Raw genomic sequence first — 16,157 nt, forward strand, 5'->3', positions numbered from 1 at the left:
CACGGGACAGACTGACAAAGAGAGTCCTGCTGGCAGGGTTTAAAGAGCCCAGTCAATCAAGCCAGCCGCAGGTGTGCGTGATTTGGCTCGATTGGCGGGGTGTGGACGTGTGTGTGACAGGTGGAGTTACCAGGAGGTTGGATGTGACAATTTTTCTTAATCTATTAATCTGTTACAGTTTTTTTTTTCAGTTAATTAATCAGATTTTATTTTGAAGAACAGGACAAATGTGAGTGCAGAAAATGCACAAACAAATTATGATACTGTGGGGCAAAAAAGTATTTAGTCAGCCACCAATTGTGCAAGTTCTCCCACTTACAAGATAAGAGATGCCTGTAATTTTCATCATAGGTACACTTCAACTATGAGAGACAAAATTAAAAAAAAAATCTGCAGATCTCCTCTAGAGCAGTGATGTTTTGGGGCTGTCGCTGGGCCACAATGGCCAAGACCAAAGAGCTGTCAAAGGAAACCAGAAAAGAAATTGTAGACCTGCACCAGCCAGGGAAGACTAAATCTGCAATAGGCAAGCAGCTTGGTGCAAAGAAATCAACCGTGGGAGCAATTATTAGAAAATGGAAGACATACAAGACCACTGATAATCTCCCTCGATCTGGGGCTCCACGCAAGATCTCACCCTGTGGGGTCAAAATGATCACAAGAACAGTGCACAAAAATCCCAGAAACACACGGGGGGACCTAGAGAATGACCTGCAGAGAGCTGAGACCAAAGTAACAAAGACTACCATCAGTAACACACTACGTCACCTAGGGACTCAAATCCTGCAGTGCCAGACATGTCCCCCTGCTTAAACCAGTACATGTCCAGGCCTGTCTGAAGTTTGATAGACAGCATTTGGATGATCCAGAAGATTGGGAGAATGTCATAAGGTCTGATGAAACCAAAATAGAACTCTTTGGTAACAACTCAACTCGTCATGTTTGGAGGAGAAAGACTGCAGACTTGCATCCAAAGAACACCATACCTACTGTGAAGCATGGGGGTGGAAACATCATGCTTTGGGAGTGACTTTCTGCAAGGGGACCAGGATGACTGATCCGTGTAAAGGAAAGAATGAATGGGGCCACGTATCTTGAGATTTTTAGTGAGAACATCCTTCCATCGGCAAAAGCATTGAAAATGAAACGTGGCTGGGTCTTTCAGCATGACAATGATCCCAAACACCGCCCGGGAAACAAAGGAGTGGCTTCGTAAGAAGCATTTCAAGGTCTTGGAGTGGCCTAGCCAGTCTCCAGATCTCAGCCCCATAGAAAATCTTTGGAGGGAGTTGAAAGTCCGTGTTGCCCAACGACAGCCCCAAAACATCACCGCTGTAGATGAGATCTGCATGGAGGAATGGGCCAAAATACCAGCAACAGTGTGTGGAAAACCTTGTAAAGACTTACAGAAAACGTTTGTCCTCTGTCATTGCCAACAAAGGGTATATAACAAAGTATTAACATGAACGTTTGTTATTGACCAAATACTTATTTTCCACCCTAATTTGCAAATCTTTTTTTTTTTTTTTTAAATCAATAAGAGTTTCCGTTTTTTTTTATTTTTTTTTTATTTTGTCTCATAGTTGAAGTGTACCTATGATGAAAATTACAGGCATCTCTCATCTTGTAAGTGGGAGAACTTGCACAATTGGTGGCTGACTAAATACTTTTTTGCCCTACTGTATGTCAGAAATTGAGGCAAATGTAGCTTGTTATTTTCCCCCAGTAAAGATAACTGTTTGCAAATGTCCAATACAGATTAAACTCAAACCAGTCAGGTTTACGTAGACCCTTGTATTCCAATTAGAATTAAACCAAATTACCAAATGGTATGAAAATACTTATCACAGGGCAAATTAGAATGGAATTTCATTTAGGTTCAAATGGGTAGCAGATTCCTCATTCTCCTGCAGGAGTATGCATATGAAAGTAAGAGTGCACTCGAGCAATTAAAATATTTAATTGTGATTAATCACATTCTTTGTATTGTTAACTCATAGTTAATTGTACCTTTTATTTATTGTAAAAAAAATCCCTTGAATTTTTTTCCCCTGATACATTATTTTAGCAAATTTTGATACCCTTAATATGAAGAGGATTGATTTTCTTATGCAGAAACATTTTTTATTGAATTGGATTCAATTTATATAAAGTCACACAAACAGCCACAAATCCACCTTTAATATCTTTTGAGGGAAAATGTGTTGAGTAGGAAAAAAATATATAATATATAATGATTTTAATTTCTGGATGACTCATTTGTATGTCACAGTCTCACAGTCCTTGGATTTTCAACATCTTCAGACTATGATTATCAAATTTTTATCCTACGTGAGAATTGTCATGGTTAGGGGCAACTTCTATGAAAACTCTAGGAGATTCTTGTCTGCTGTCTCAACAGCGCAAAGTTCATATCTTTGCAGATTTAAGTACTCTATTATAGAATTTCCCACCGAAGCCACATGATCAGTTGATCACAATCATGGATGATTACTATCTGTATTGGCAGCGTAAAATCCTGATTTGAACATCCCTACACAAAGCATGTTATTAAAAAGGACAAGCAATTCAAAATACCATCATATTTTTGGAACCTAAAAGTATTTGGTATTGATGTCAGCGATACAGGCACCAGTTTTGATCAATACCAAAATCTCAGATAATGCAGAGCTCAACTGAAGAGCGGGAAGTCTGTTCCCTCAAGCTGCTGGCCTTGAGACCTGACACCAAATAAGTGGAATAAAATCAATGGGTGGGTTATTGTGGAGTGTAAAAAAATACTTATAATGAAATGAATTTCAGAATAATGTTTTGACATAACAAAATGCAGAAAAAGTGAAGCACTCTGGCTACTTCTTGGAGGCACTATATACAGTACGTAGACACGACAAACGCTTCTACAAGTGATTGGTTCAAGTATCACGAGTGAATAATGTTCATTTTCTAAAGAACTCGTACACAAATACTACTGTGAGTCCAAGAATCGCTACATTTTCTTTGAAGTGCCCTGATTTGCTGTAGTTGTTGGATGATATTCAAGTACAACTGTTACGATCCCTCCTCATGGCAACAGAGGAAGGTTGTAAAATTGATGTGTGAATTGGCGGTAGGTGATAGTAGAGCTCTACTATGGTTTTGGCTGTCTAAACACGCTCGCACGCTCATTCTTTGGTGGATCTAATCAGTGTGGCTGGTGGCAACACCTGACACCAATTAGTACCGTATTTTTCGGAGAATAAGTCGCGTTCTTTTTTCATAGTTTGGGTGGGGGGGCGACTTATACTCAGGAGCAACTTATATGTGAAATTATTCACAAATTTTTACTTGATCATTAACACATTACTTACTTACTAGTATAGTTGATCACTTCACATGTTATTTTCACTTTAAACCGCATGAGGGTGCACTATGGCAGTGGAATAATTGGAGCCTCACTGACAATGAGTTCCAATCATTGACTTCCAGAGTCAGGAGATTTAATGATTTGAAATGGTATCATCTGAAAACAGCCTTCAAAATAAAGCACCCTACCTCAAATCAAAGCACGGCTGAATAATATAAATAACATGGAGAATTCTTAACAAATACTGTAGATATCTTTTTAGAACAGCTTTTATTATTATAACAATTTTAATAACAAGGTACAAGTGTACATACTGTAAATATGTTTTTAGAACTTTTTTATTATTATAAAAATTTTTGTAAAACAAGGTATAAAACTCTTAAATGTGTTTTTAGAACTCTTATTATTATAACAATTTTGCACTGCAATTGTATGGGCACTCCCTGCCTTCTGCTGACGAGTGGGCAACATTTGTGCCATAATTCCTCAATTTAAAAGTTTTATTTTGAATCTTTTTTTTTTTTTTTAATTTGGGGAAAAAATCCGCGATGTAGTGAAAACGCGCTAAACGAACCGCGATGTAGCAAGGGATTACTGTAATTTGAACTGCAACTGACGTCAGCGGCGCACACGCGGCGTTGTTTACATAAAGGATGAAGGATTCGATCACGGGATTTAATGACTTGGAGTGACACAGATAGTTTGATAACATTTCTGTTTATAATTATATGGGCCTGTGGAATAATTTGAACTGCAACTGACGACGAGTCCGACGTCAGCGGCGCGGCGCACATGCGGCGTTGTTTACATAAAGGATGAAGATTTTGATCGATGGATTTAATGATTTGGAGTGACACAGATGGTTTGATAAGATTGTTGTTTATATAATAATTATTTGATATATACTTTATATATCGTTATATGGGCCTGTGGAATAATTTGAACTGTAACTCACGACGAATCCGACGTCAGCGGCGCGGCGCACACGCGGCGATGTTTACATAAAGGATGAAGATTTTGATCGGTGGATTTAATGATTTGGAGTGACACATGGTTTGATAAGATTGTTGTTTATATAATAATTATTTGATATATACTTTATATATCGTTATATGGGCCTGTGGAATAATTTGAACTGTAACTCACGACGAATCCGACGTCAGCGGCGCGGCGCACACGCGGCGATGTTTACATAAAGGATGAAGATTTTAATCGGTGGATTTAATGATTTGGAGTGACACATGGTTTGATAATATTGTTGTTTATATAATAATTATTTGATATATACCTTATATATCGTTACATGGGCCTGTGGAATAATTTGAATTGCAACTGACAACGAGTCCGATGTCAGCGGCGCAGCGCACACGCGGCATTGTTTACATAAAGCACGATCGATGGATTTAATGATTTGGAGTGACACAGATGGTTTGATAAAGGTGATAAAGGTTGTGTTATAGTTATTTGGATAACTGTTAATGTTACGTCAGGCCCGTTCTCAGCTCCTCGTTTGTGTTTATGTCACGTTAGCATACCGTATCGTTTAGCCTGTTGTTGCTGGTTCATGTCTGTTCTTGGTGCTGAATTTTGTCAAATAAATGTCCCCCAAAATGCGACTTATACTCCGGTGCGACTTATATATGTTTTTTTCACTTTATTGTGCATTTTATGGCTGATGCGACGTATATTCCGATCCAAGATGGCGGCGCCCCAGTTGGCCGCGGCCGCTACGCGTCTCAGCAATCGACGAGGATATTCACAAAATATGTCGCCTAGGACACTACAAACAACACAAAGTTTAGTTTATCCATCCAGTAGAGTAGTGTACGATCGCCAGCGCCTGCTGGAGGTACGGTCATCGAGTGTTTTCGGACTCGTAGCCACAACTACCCTAGTCTGTTTGCGTAGCCTCGGAGTGCTTAGGGCGCTAGCCCCAGGAGCTCACGACGCAGCGGGCTCGCCGGGCAGCACACGCCGGAGGAGGAGTAAGCGTAGGCGGTGTGACCGGCGGCGAAAGCGCGGCTGTCGAGGTGGGCTAACGGCTAAGCTGAGAGCTAACCCCTACAAACCGCCGCTTCCATCCATCTTCCTCTCCAACGTCCGCTCACTGGATAATAAAATGGACCATCTAAAACTGGAACTCTCTTCAAAGAGGGAAGTTAGAAACTGCTGCGCTCTCATCCTGACGGAGACATGGCTGAACTCATCAATGCCGGACAACGCCGTTAGCCTGGAGGGGCTCGCTACATTCCGCGCCGACAGAAACAGCGAGCTAAGCGGTAAATCCCGAGGAGGTGGGCTGTGTGTCTACATCAACAACAACTGGTGCAAAAATGCTAGATCTGTCGCCAGCTTCTGCTCTTCGGACATCGAGCTTTTGACTGTTAACTGCAGACCCTTCTACCTGCCCAGAGAGTTTACTGTTGTTAGCATCACGGCTGTGTACGTGCCTCCTAGCGCTAACACTAAAGAGGCCATGAGGGTTCTCTATCGGACAATCAGTGAGCTGCAATCCACGCACACAGAGGGGGTTTTCATCATTGCTGGGGACTTCAACCAGGCTAGCATGAAGACTATTCTCCCTCATTTTTACCAACACGTGGATTTTCCAACTCGGGGAGAGAACACTCTGGACTTGGTTTACACAAATATAAAGGATGCATTCAGAGCAGCCCCCCGCCCCCACCTCGGCTCTTCAGACCACCTATCTGTTATGCTAACCCCTGCATACAGGCCCCTGCTGATCAGAGCAAAACCCACAGTGAAGCAGGTGAGGGTGTGGTCTGAGGGGGCCATGGAGGCACTCCAGGACTGCTTTGAGTGCTCTGACTGGGACATGTTCAAATCAGCAGCAACATATGACAATCAGATCAACATTGATGAGTACGCCATGACTGTGTCAGCCTACATCAACAAATGCTCCGAGGACGTCAGCACCACTAAGAACATCATCACCCGAGCCAACCAACGACCCTGGATGACTGAGGATGTACGTCATATGCTACGAGCACGGAACTCAGCCTTCAAGTCTGGCGACAAGGAGGCACTGAGGACAGCGAGAGCCAACTTGAACCGTGCCATCAGGCTAGCGAAGCGAAGCCACAGTCGGAAAATTCAGGATTTTTTCCACGACGCCAATAACACCAGGAGTATGTGGCAAGGCATACGGGCGATCACGGACTACAACTCACCCTCCCCCCCGGTGGGTGAGGTTGACGCTGACTTCCTAAATGGTCTAAATAACTTCTTTGGGCGTTTTGAGGCACTAAACAGCACTCCGGCAGTTAAAACTGTTCCCCACCAGGAAGAGGAGGTCCTCTGCCTTGACTCAGCCGACGTGTGGAAGACTCTGAGAAGAGTCAACCCACGTAAGGCCCCAGGCCCCGACAACATACCTGGGCGGGTGTTCAAGGAATGTGCAGGCCAGCTGGCTGGTGTCATCACAGACATTTTTAACATCTCGCTGGACCAAGCCAAAGTGCCAGTGTGCTTCAAGGCTGCCTCCATCATTCCGGTGCCGAAGAAACCTCAAATCACCTCATGGAATGACTACAGACCGGTGGCACTGACTCCCATCATGATGAAGTGCTTCGAAAGGCTGCTCAAAGATCACATCGTCTCCAGACTCCCCCCAACATTCGATCCGTTCCAGTTTGCCTACCGGCAGAACCGCTCCACTGAGGATGCCATCTCCTCCGTTCTTCACCTGAGCCTGGCTCACCTGGAGGAGAGGAACACCCACGTGCGGTTGCTGTTCCTGGACTTCAGCTCAGCGTTTAACACCATCATTCCACAACATCTGGTGGAAAAACTGGAACACCTGGGCTTCAGCACCCCCCTTCGGAACTGGCTGCTAGACTTCCTCACCAACAGACCTCAGTCAGTCCGGGTCGGACAGAACACCTCAGATGTCATCACCCTCAGCACAGGCTCCCCTCAGGGCTGCGTCCTGAGCCCCCTGCTGTTCACCCTGATGACACACGACTGCGCCCCCAGGTTCACCACCAATCACATCGTGAAGTTTGCAGACGACACAACGGTGGTGGGCCTCATCAGGGACAACAACGACCTGGACTACAGAGAGGAGGTGGAGCAGTTGGTGGGCTGGTGCAGAGAAAATAGCCTGATCCTGAATGTGGAGAAGACGAAGGAGATCATCGTCGACTTCAGGAAGAACCAGCCTCACCACGCTCCACTGATCATCAACAGCTCAGCTGTGAAGGTGGTCAGCAGCACTAAATTCCTGGGAGTCCACATCACAGACGACCTCACCTGGACTGTGAACACCACAACACTGGTCAAGAGGGCACAGAAGCGCTTGTACTTCCTGCGGAGGATGAGGAGAGCCCACCTGCCCCCACCCATCATGAGGACGTTCTACCGAAGCACCATAGAGAGCATTCTGACAAGCTGTCTCTCGGTGTGGTGTGGAGGTTGCAGCGCCTCAGATTGGAAGAACCTGAGGAGAGTGGTGAGGACAGCAGAGAGGATCATCGGGGCTCCTCTTCCCTCCATTCAGGACTTGTCATCCCAGCGCTGCGTGTCCCGAGCCCGAAATATTATCAGTGACCCATCACACCCCCACCATGGACTGTTCTCCCTGCTGCCCTCTGGGAAGAGGTTTCGCAGCATCCGCTGCAGGTCCACCAGGTTCTGCAATAGTTTTTTCCCTGCTGTCGTCAGACTGTTGAACATTCAAACGTAGCATTCCTCTGCACACTTGTAAATACTGCTTTTGTCTCCTGCACTGTTCACATACTTTATCACTGCTGCACTTTGTACTTTATAATTATCTTATTTCATATTTTTATATAGAATGTCACTTTTTTTAACCAGCCGAAATACCTCTACATTGCTGAAAGCCGTATGCAACGAAATTTCGTTTTGTACCCACCTAGTGTTGACAAAATGACAATAAAGTTCTGTCTAAGTCTAAGTCTCTAACTTTTACAGCTCAGTGGCCTAGTGGTAGAGTGTCCGCCCTGAGACTGGAAGGTTGTGGGTTCAAACCCCGGCCGGGTCATACCAAAGACTATAAAAATGGGACCCATTGCCTCCCTGCTTGGCACTCAGCATTAAGGGTTGGAATTGGGGGGTTAGATCACCAACTGATTCCCGAGCGCGGCACCGCTGCTGCTCACTGCTCCCCTCTCCCCCAGGGGATGGATTAAAATCACACGGGGATGGGTTAAATGCAGAGGATAAATTTCACCACACCCATGTGTGTGTGTGACGATCATTGGGACTTTAACTTTAACTTTTTTAACTTTTAGTCAGAAAATACGGTTATCATGGAGAAACAAGTGGAGAGCTCAGACTAACAATAACAACAGAGTTAAACGGCCACGAAACATTATGGGCCGTAGCAACAGCTTTTGATCATACAAACCCTGTGTTGATTTTCTGTGCTTAGTTTTGATAGGAAACTCTGAAATATTCTCATTTAGGATTTCATTCACAGGCGAAGGATTCACACTTACCAATAGAGACTTCTTTGATGAGTTCTGCAGCGGAATGTGCACCTTGTACTAGGGCTCTTGTCCATGAAGACAGATCCCAATGGGTCTCCACACGAAAACTGTGTGATTCGATTCCTTGTCCTGTGCCGGTCCGAGTAGCAAACACCAGGTCAGAACTCTGTGCAGGAGAGCCACGGACACTCCCAGAATGCACCAGTCTAGATAGAAATATGCAAATAGATCTGTCATTTCTTTTTAGACTTTTTAGAAATGTGATTTTCCTGACAGATATTGCTATTTTAATTGAATTTGTGATTTTCTCCAAATCAAGCTTCAGTGCAAGATTCACTATGTAGGAGCAGCTATAAAGATACCTCACTCCTTTTTTTTCTTGGTAAACAGCACGATGCCACTGAAAACAGTGTTTGACAAAAAAAAAGACTTCAGATTTACTACTTGACAACTTGAACATCTTAAAATAAAAAAAAAACCACAATCATAACTGAATGAAATCTCTTGGAGGATTGCTTTAAAATGGTAGAAATGTGAGCAAATTTGAATGAAAATTCAAAACGGCGGACCTCCTGTTAGGTTTGTCATATGGCTTCAAGAGACTTTTTTGGTAGGTCTTGGACTGTTACATACATATGCCTCAAACTTTTTGTGTTTTTTGATGAAACATACAACCATGGCTTTTTCATTGAACATTTTTATGGGGCACGAATGAAGAATTTCTTTGCAAACACAAGATGAACTAACAAAATATTGTTGATTTCGCCAGGCTTGATAACTATGCAAACCCTCCAAATTAAGATTTTTTTTACTTGTGCTTTGTCACGGCAACATCATTTTTGCAAAAGCTCAAAAATGTCATTCTTTAACTCCAAAAAAGGTAGTTTCCGAGCAAATACGAAGTAGGTGAGTTTAACCTGTTAGGAGAAAAATATCAAAGAATAAAACATTTATTTCCTGTATGCAGTTGGTGGTGCTACCACTAAATTGAAAAATTTCTTTGTGGATTATTTCGGGCCTAGACTCAATTATTTAGACACTGCAAAAGTTTGACAAAATAGGATCATGTGATTAATGTTACAACATCTTTTAGTCAAAGTTACGCTGATTTTTAAAGGATATTCAACATGGCCAACTTTCTGTTGTAGGTCTTTGGCTGTTACATTCATCCATGTGCCAAACTGCTAATCCTGACAAGGGTCGTCGGGCGTGCTGGACCTATTCCAGCTGTGTTTGAGCAGTGGGCGGGGTACACCCTGAACTGGTTGCCAGTCAAACGCAGGGCACACAGAGGCAAACAATCATTCATACTCAAACTCACACCTATGGATAATTTGGGGGGTCAATTGGTCTACCACGCCTCTCATTGGAATGTGGCGGGAAAACCGGAATTCCCAGAGGAAACCGACACAGGCATAGGGAGACCATGCAAACTGCACATAAGAATCAAACTTTGCACCTTTGAACTGTGAGACAAATGTGCTAACCAGTGCACCACTGGGCTGTTAGATATACCAACGGGGCCAATGTTTTGGCCCCATTGCTCCAAAGTTTTCTTCTTTTGCTCTTCCCTTGTCCAAATAAAGTTAGTTTTCATCCATCCATTATCTGCAATGCTTGTCCCCACGGGGCTTGCAGACATGCTGGAGCCTTTCCCAACAGTCATCGGGCAGTAGGCGGGAGACACCCTGAACTGGTTGCCAGCCAATCGCAGAAGTTAATTTGTATTTAGTAAATTGTATTTTGCATGTCTGTATGTCGTTATCTCTCAACCTTGAGAGCAGAACAGAGAGCGTCCCTCCTTCTCGGCTCCTTGAACTGAAAATATCAGATGATACAGTGTAGCAACAGAGCTAAATCAATACACACATTAAAGTACAAATGATAGACGGTTATATTGTTCAGAAGGTGTTTTTTACAATATATATTGCAATATTGCACAACACACTATGACAAAATAGTTTTTTTTTCACTGGTGGGTGGATGACACTATTGTCAAAGCTCATTAATTTTAATTACTATTACAAATATTGTGTGGAAAATGGACCGAGTGACAGCGCATGCAGCCTTTGAGTATGCAAGCCACCTGATGGACCCTGCTCTATCTCAACCCCACTGGTCGAGGTACAACTTTCTTGCTGATTGTAGATGTGGAGATTTTCTTTTTAAAATGGATTTTGCAATGCAAACTTAGTGTGGGTCTCCTTATCTATACCCTTACTTTTTTATGGGATGTTGTGAATAATGAAGGAGTCGGTAGACGCATCAAAATATTGTTCCAAATAGTCCTACCTTGTTGCCAGCAGTGGGTGTGTGAGCAGAGGCATTGCCCAGGATTCTCTACCCCATGGTACAGACTCAAAAAGCAGAATGTCCTTTTCTGTAAGTGCCATGACGACCGGTCTATACTGCTGTCGTCCACCTTCAAGCTGAACCTAAGGAGCATTGAACAAGATCAGCAGGATTTGGGAGATTTAATATTGCTTTACAATAGCCTGTTCTAAAACCAAAACATTTCCAGTGTCACGTATTGTCGAAAGAGAAAGTGGCCAGCAGAGCAGCTAGGTGTGGGCCGCGTGCCACGGAAATAATATAAAGTGTCATCACATGCCAACTTCGATTTCAGCTCAGTGACCTAGTGGTAGAGTGTCCGCCCTGAGACTGGAAGGTTGTAGGTTCAAACCCTGGCCGGGTCATACCAAAGACTATAAAAATGGGACCATTGCCTCCCTGCTTGGCACTCAGCATTAAGGGTTGGAATTGGGGGGTTAGATCACCAAATGATTCCCGGGCGCGGCACCGCTGCTGCTCACTGCTCCCTTCGGGGATGGGTTAAATGCAGAGACAAATTTCACCACACCCAGATGTGTGTGTGACAATCATTGGGTCTTTACCTTTTACGTTTGTGCACTATACAGAAGAGGGGTTGTCGTGGTTACCAGGTAGCGAAGAGTATACAGGCAGGTAAAGAAGAAGCACAATATACTATATATGGTTTATTATAGGTTCATTCAATTTATGGGCACAAGTTTGTTGCTTGTTGAGTGCAATTGGTTCAATATTCTATGTGGCAGTGTGTGTTCGTTGTATTGGCTCTTGTTTGGAAAATTGATTAAAAACAAATGTGTAAATGTATGATTTTTTTATAATTGGAAAATGTAATATGAACTTTACTCGGATTTTGATACGAAGCATTTTCTATGTTTTTAGTTTTGCAGTGCTCGTGAAACAGCCGAAATAAAGATTTACATCAGTAGACAGCAACACCGTTTATATAGATTCCAAGGGCTGCTACAAGGGTAAATACCGGGAGCATAAAGATTTTCGTGGTAAAAAGGCTTTTTGGGTTGATTTATTGTGTGTGATGTTCTATTATCATCCATGTACAATATACAGTGTATACAGTGCTGTGAGAAAGTATTTAGAGAGAGAGAGAGAGAGAGAGCGAGAGAGAGAGAGAGAGAGAGAGAGAGAGAGAGAGAGAGAGAGAGAGAGAGAGAGAGAGAGAGAGAAGGGCGGCTCGGTGACGCACTGGTTAGCATGTCCGCCTCAAAGTTCGGAGGGTGCAGGTTCAATCCCACCTCCGGCCCTCCATGTGTGGAGTGTGGAGTTTGCATTTTCTCCCCGTGCCTGTGTGGGTTTCCTCCGGGAACTCCGGTTTCCTCCCAAAAACATCCAAATTGCCCGTGGGTGTGCGAGTGTGGATGGTTGTTCATCTCTGTGTGCCTTGCAATTGGCTGGGAACCAGATCAGGGTATCCCCCACCTACTGCCCGATGATTGCTGGGATAGGCTCCAGCACGGCTGCGACCCCAGTGGGGACAAGCGGTGCAGAAGATGGATGGATGGATACACACCGATTTATTCATCCCCAGGGGTAAATACAGAAATACATACATAGATAAATAAACAGATAGACAATACTAACATTGATAACAGGAGATAGCTTAATATGAATAAATAAGGAAATAGGAAATAGATTAATAATGAATAGATCAAATAAATAAAAATAAACAGTGTCACGACCGTGAGCGCGCCCCAAGCCCGTGACGAGTTATAAAGTCTCACGGCATAGGGAAGGAAGGAACCCTGAAGTCTCTCCGTGGAGCAAGACTATGTCAACAGCCTTATCACTGAATCTGCTCATCTGCCCACTGACGGTGCTCTACAGTGGGTGTCCGGGGTTGTCTTTGATGGCAGCAGCCTGGCCAACACCGGCTACTCTGCCACAGACGCCAGATCAGGTAGTTCCCTGCCCACAACAGAACACGCCTTCCTCACTAGTTTGTCCAGGTGGGGGGCATCCCTCTTCTTGACGCCATTCCCCCCAGCACACCACCGCAAGGAAGAGGGCGCTCGCCACAACAGAACGAAAAAACATAGTCAGCATTGTCCTATTTTGCATAAAGCGTTCACATGCGCAGACCAGTTGAGTTTGTCATCCAACAGCATTCCAAGATATTTATAGGTCTGTGCTATCTCCACATAGTCTCCATTGATAGTCACCTGCTCAGGACAAGGCCTGGGCCTCCTGAAGTCCACCATCATTTCCCTGGACTTGGCGGTGTTTAGGTGCAGGTGGTTGGAGCTACAAGAATCAGCAAAGCGCCGAACCAGGCCCCTGTACTCCTCCTCCCGTCCATCTCTAATACAGCCAACAATAGCAGTGTCATCTGCAAACTTCTGCACATGACAGAACTCAGAACTGTCCTGGAAGTCAAAGGTGTGCAGGATGAACAGGAAAGGAGTGAGCAACATTCCCTGCGGTCCTCCCACGCTGCTCATCACCTTGCCTGACTTACAGCCTCCCATGCGCACATACTGAGGTCTGCCAGTCAGGTATTCCATGATCCGTGCCCTCTGGTGTGACCTCATGCCCATCACCAACATCTTGTCACTCAGGACCACAGGGTGAATGGTGTTAAAGGCACTGGAGAAATTCAGGAAAGTAATCCTCACAGCCCCTTTTCCCTTGTCCAGGTGAAAGAGAGAGTGATGCAGCATATAGGCAACAGCATCCTCCACCACCACCTTCTCCCGATAAGCATATGTAGAGGATTGTGAGCATGGCGAACCTGAGGTGGTGAAGCAACAAACGCTCCAGAGTCTTCATCATGTGAGAAGTCGGCGCAACTGGTATAAAGTCATTTAGCTCCGCAGGTCGCGGTTTCTTGGGGACAGGGACGATGCATGACATCTTCCACAGCTGAGGCACCAAACCTTTCTCCAGACTGATGTTAAAGACACGCTGGAGAGGGTCACTCAGCTTCAGAGCACAGGAGACGCAAACGAGGAGAGACACCGTCTAGACCAGCCCCTTACGGGGGCAGTCTCCTCAGCTGGCCACTCACTTGAGCTGCCATCACCCTGGGCGAAAGGGCAGACCGGGGAGCAGAAGGGGCCGGAGGAGGCGAGGGTGAAGACAGGCAGGTGTTGTTAAATCTGTTAAAAAAGACATTTAGCTGATTCGCCCTCTCCACACTGCCACTAACGGTGGCACTCTGCCTTGGACCGCAGCCGGTGATCAACCTTATCCCGTCCCATACCTCCATGCTTTTAGTGTAAAATTTGGTAGTGTAATATTTTACGTGTAAGATATAAAAAAAAAACAAGCGGGTGGGACCAGTACTCCCCTCTCTCCTTGAACATGTAAACTGCTCTGAAGTATGATAACTATTGTTTTTTTTTCTTTTCTTTCTTCTAACCTTTTAGCTTTATTTTGTAATGTGTTCATATGTTCTATGGAATGGATCGTAATGGCGGCTGTTTACATTCCACCACATGCATGTGCGATCGAAGCCACGCAGCTGCTGGCAGACCAGGTAACAGACATGGAGAAAAAACTACCGAATTCACTGATCATTGTTTCTTGGTGATTTTAACAGAGCGAGCCTTGCATACAAACTCCCCAAATACAGACAGCACATAACGTGTCCCACCAGAGGGACAGAGACACTGGACCACTGCTACTCCATAATAAAGGACGCATACCGCTCTGTGCCCCGTGCAGCTTTAGGACTCTCGGACCACTGTCTAGTTCAGACATGGGCAAACTACGGCCCGCGGGCCACATCCGGCCCACGGGGCTGCTTAATCCGGCCCGCCAAACCTGAATAAATTGTATTATTAAACTTTTTTTTTTGGTAATTTTCCCTGCAATGACTATGTTTCCTCAGTAGATAGGGAAGCGCCCGCCCGCGCATTTACTCCCGAAAGCCATGTCAGAAAGCTCAGTGCACACTCACAGGTGCATGTACGTACTCAGTAGTACGGACCTGGCGCACTCCGCGGTCTATTTCTATGAGTGCCGAATTTCGAGTGTGGGCTGTGACGTCAGCATTCTCGTAATTCGCGCGCTGAGCTTTCAGATACAGTTTTACGCTAAAGCCACCCACAAACCTTCCCCTGGAATCAGGTCAGGTATGGGGGCACGCGTCGCGGTGACGCTTCGCTGCGCTCACCTTCTTGCTCCACTCCATTGGTGACCTTACAGCGTAGGACCGAGCGCCCGCCTGGCCCGACACCCCCACAGTCTCAAGATGCTTCCCGAGCTGCTCCAACCACCGTGCACGCGGTCGCCCTACTGGGCGCTTACACCCCCTCGGGTCCGAAGCGGACAGAATCCTGTTCGCTGGATCCGAGGGCGGGTAGCGTACCACGTGGCCGTAGAAGTGCAGCTGTCGCTCCTATATCTGGCAGGTTGACGCACTCCATCCCCGCTCGCACGAGAACCGTCTGCTTTGTCACGGTCTCGCCAGTGGATCCCAAGGATGCGACGGAGGGAAGTGCACACAAAGGTGTTCAGTCTTCGCCTTTGCCCGCCAGTCAGTGTCCATGCTTCACAAGAGTAAAGCAGGATGGGCATGACCAGCGAGCGAAAGACTCGAACCTTTGTCAACGTGCTCAGATATCGGGAGGACCAAACAGTCCCATTCAGCGAGGCCATCGCTCCATGCGCAAGACCAAGCCGACGAGCGACCTCAGCCTCACACGAAGCGGAACGGTGAACCACGCTGCCGAGATAAGTGAACTTGTCTACGATCTCCAGATTCTCCACCTTCTCGCCCGCCTCATCGACTGACTCGATAGCAGCGTCCAGGAAGTCACCGAAGACCTGGATCTTCATCTTGATCCAGGAGACACACAGTCCCAGCGGCTCCGCATCCTCGCTCAGCGCTTCAAGTGCTTCGGTCAAGACATCTAGGGTCTCCGCAAAGATCACAGCGTCGGCAGCAAAGTCCAGATCAGTGATCCGAATAATGCCGAACAACGCCCCGCAGCCCGTCCTGTCTACAACGCGGCCCACAATCCAGTCCTTACAAGTGCTGAAAAGTGATGGGGCTT

The 16,157-nt window shown here is 45.4% G+C and overlaps 2 protein-coding genes across 2 annotated transcripts in view; one reads left to right on the forward strand and one right to left on the reverse strand.

Annotated features, from left to right (window-relative positions):
• exoc3l1 (exocyst complex component 3-like 1) overlaps positions 1 to 16,157 on the forward strand; it is a 490,744-nt gene that overhangs the window by 333,667 nt on the left and 140,920 nt on the right. The window lies entirely within an intron of this gene.
• sntb2 (syntrophin, beta 2) overlaps positions 1 to 16,157 on the reverse strand; it is a 73,975-nt gene that overhangs the window by 12,033 nt on the left and 45,785 nt on the right. The window contains exons 4-5 of the mRNA XM_037253601.1: positions 11,107 to 11,249; positions 8,824 to 9,020 (exon numbers count right to left, since the gene is read on the reverse strand). Of these exons, the coding sequence (XP_037109496.1) occupies positions 8,824 to 9,020; positions 11,107 to 11,249 (340 nt within the window). The remainder of the gene's footprint in view (positions 1 to 8,823; positions 9,021 to 11,106; positions 11,250 to 16,157) is intronic.

Source organism: Syngnathus acus, chromosome 6, assembly GCF_901709675.1.
Source record: "Syngnathus acus chromosome 6, fSynAcu1.2, whole genome shotgun sequence".
NCBI classification, from domain to species: Eukaryota; Metazoa; Chordata; class Actinopteri; order Syngnathiformes; family Syngnathidae; genus Syngnathus; species Syngnathus acus.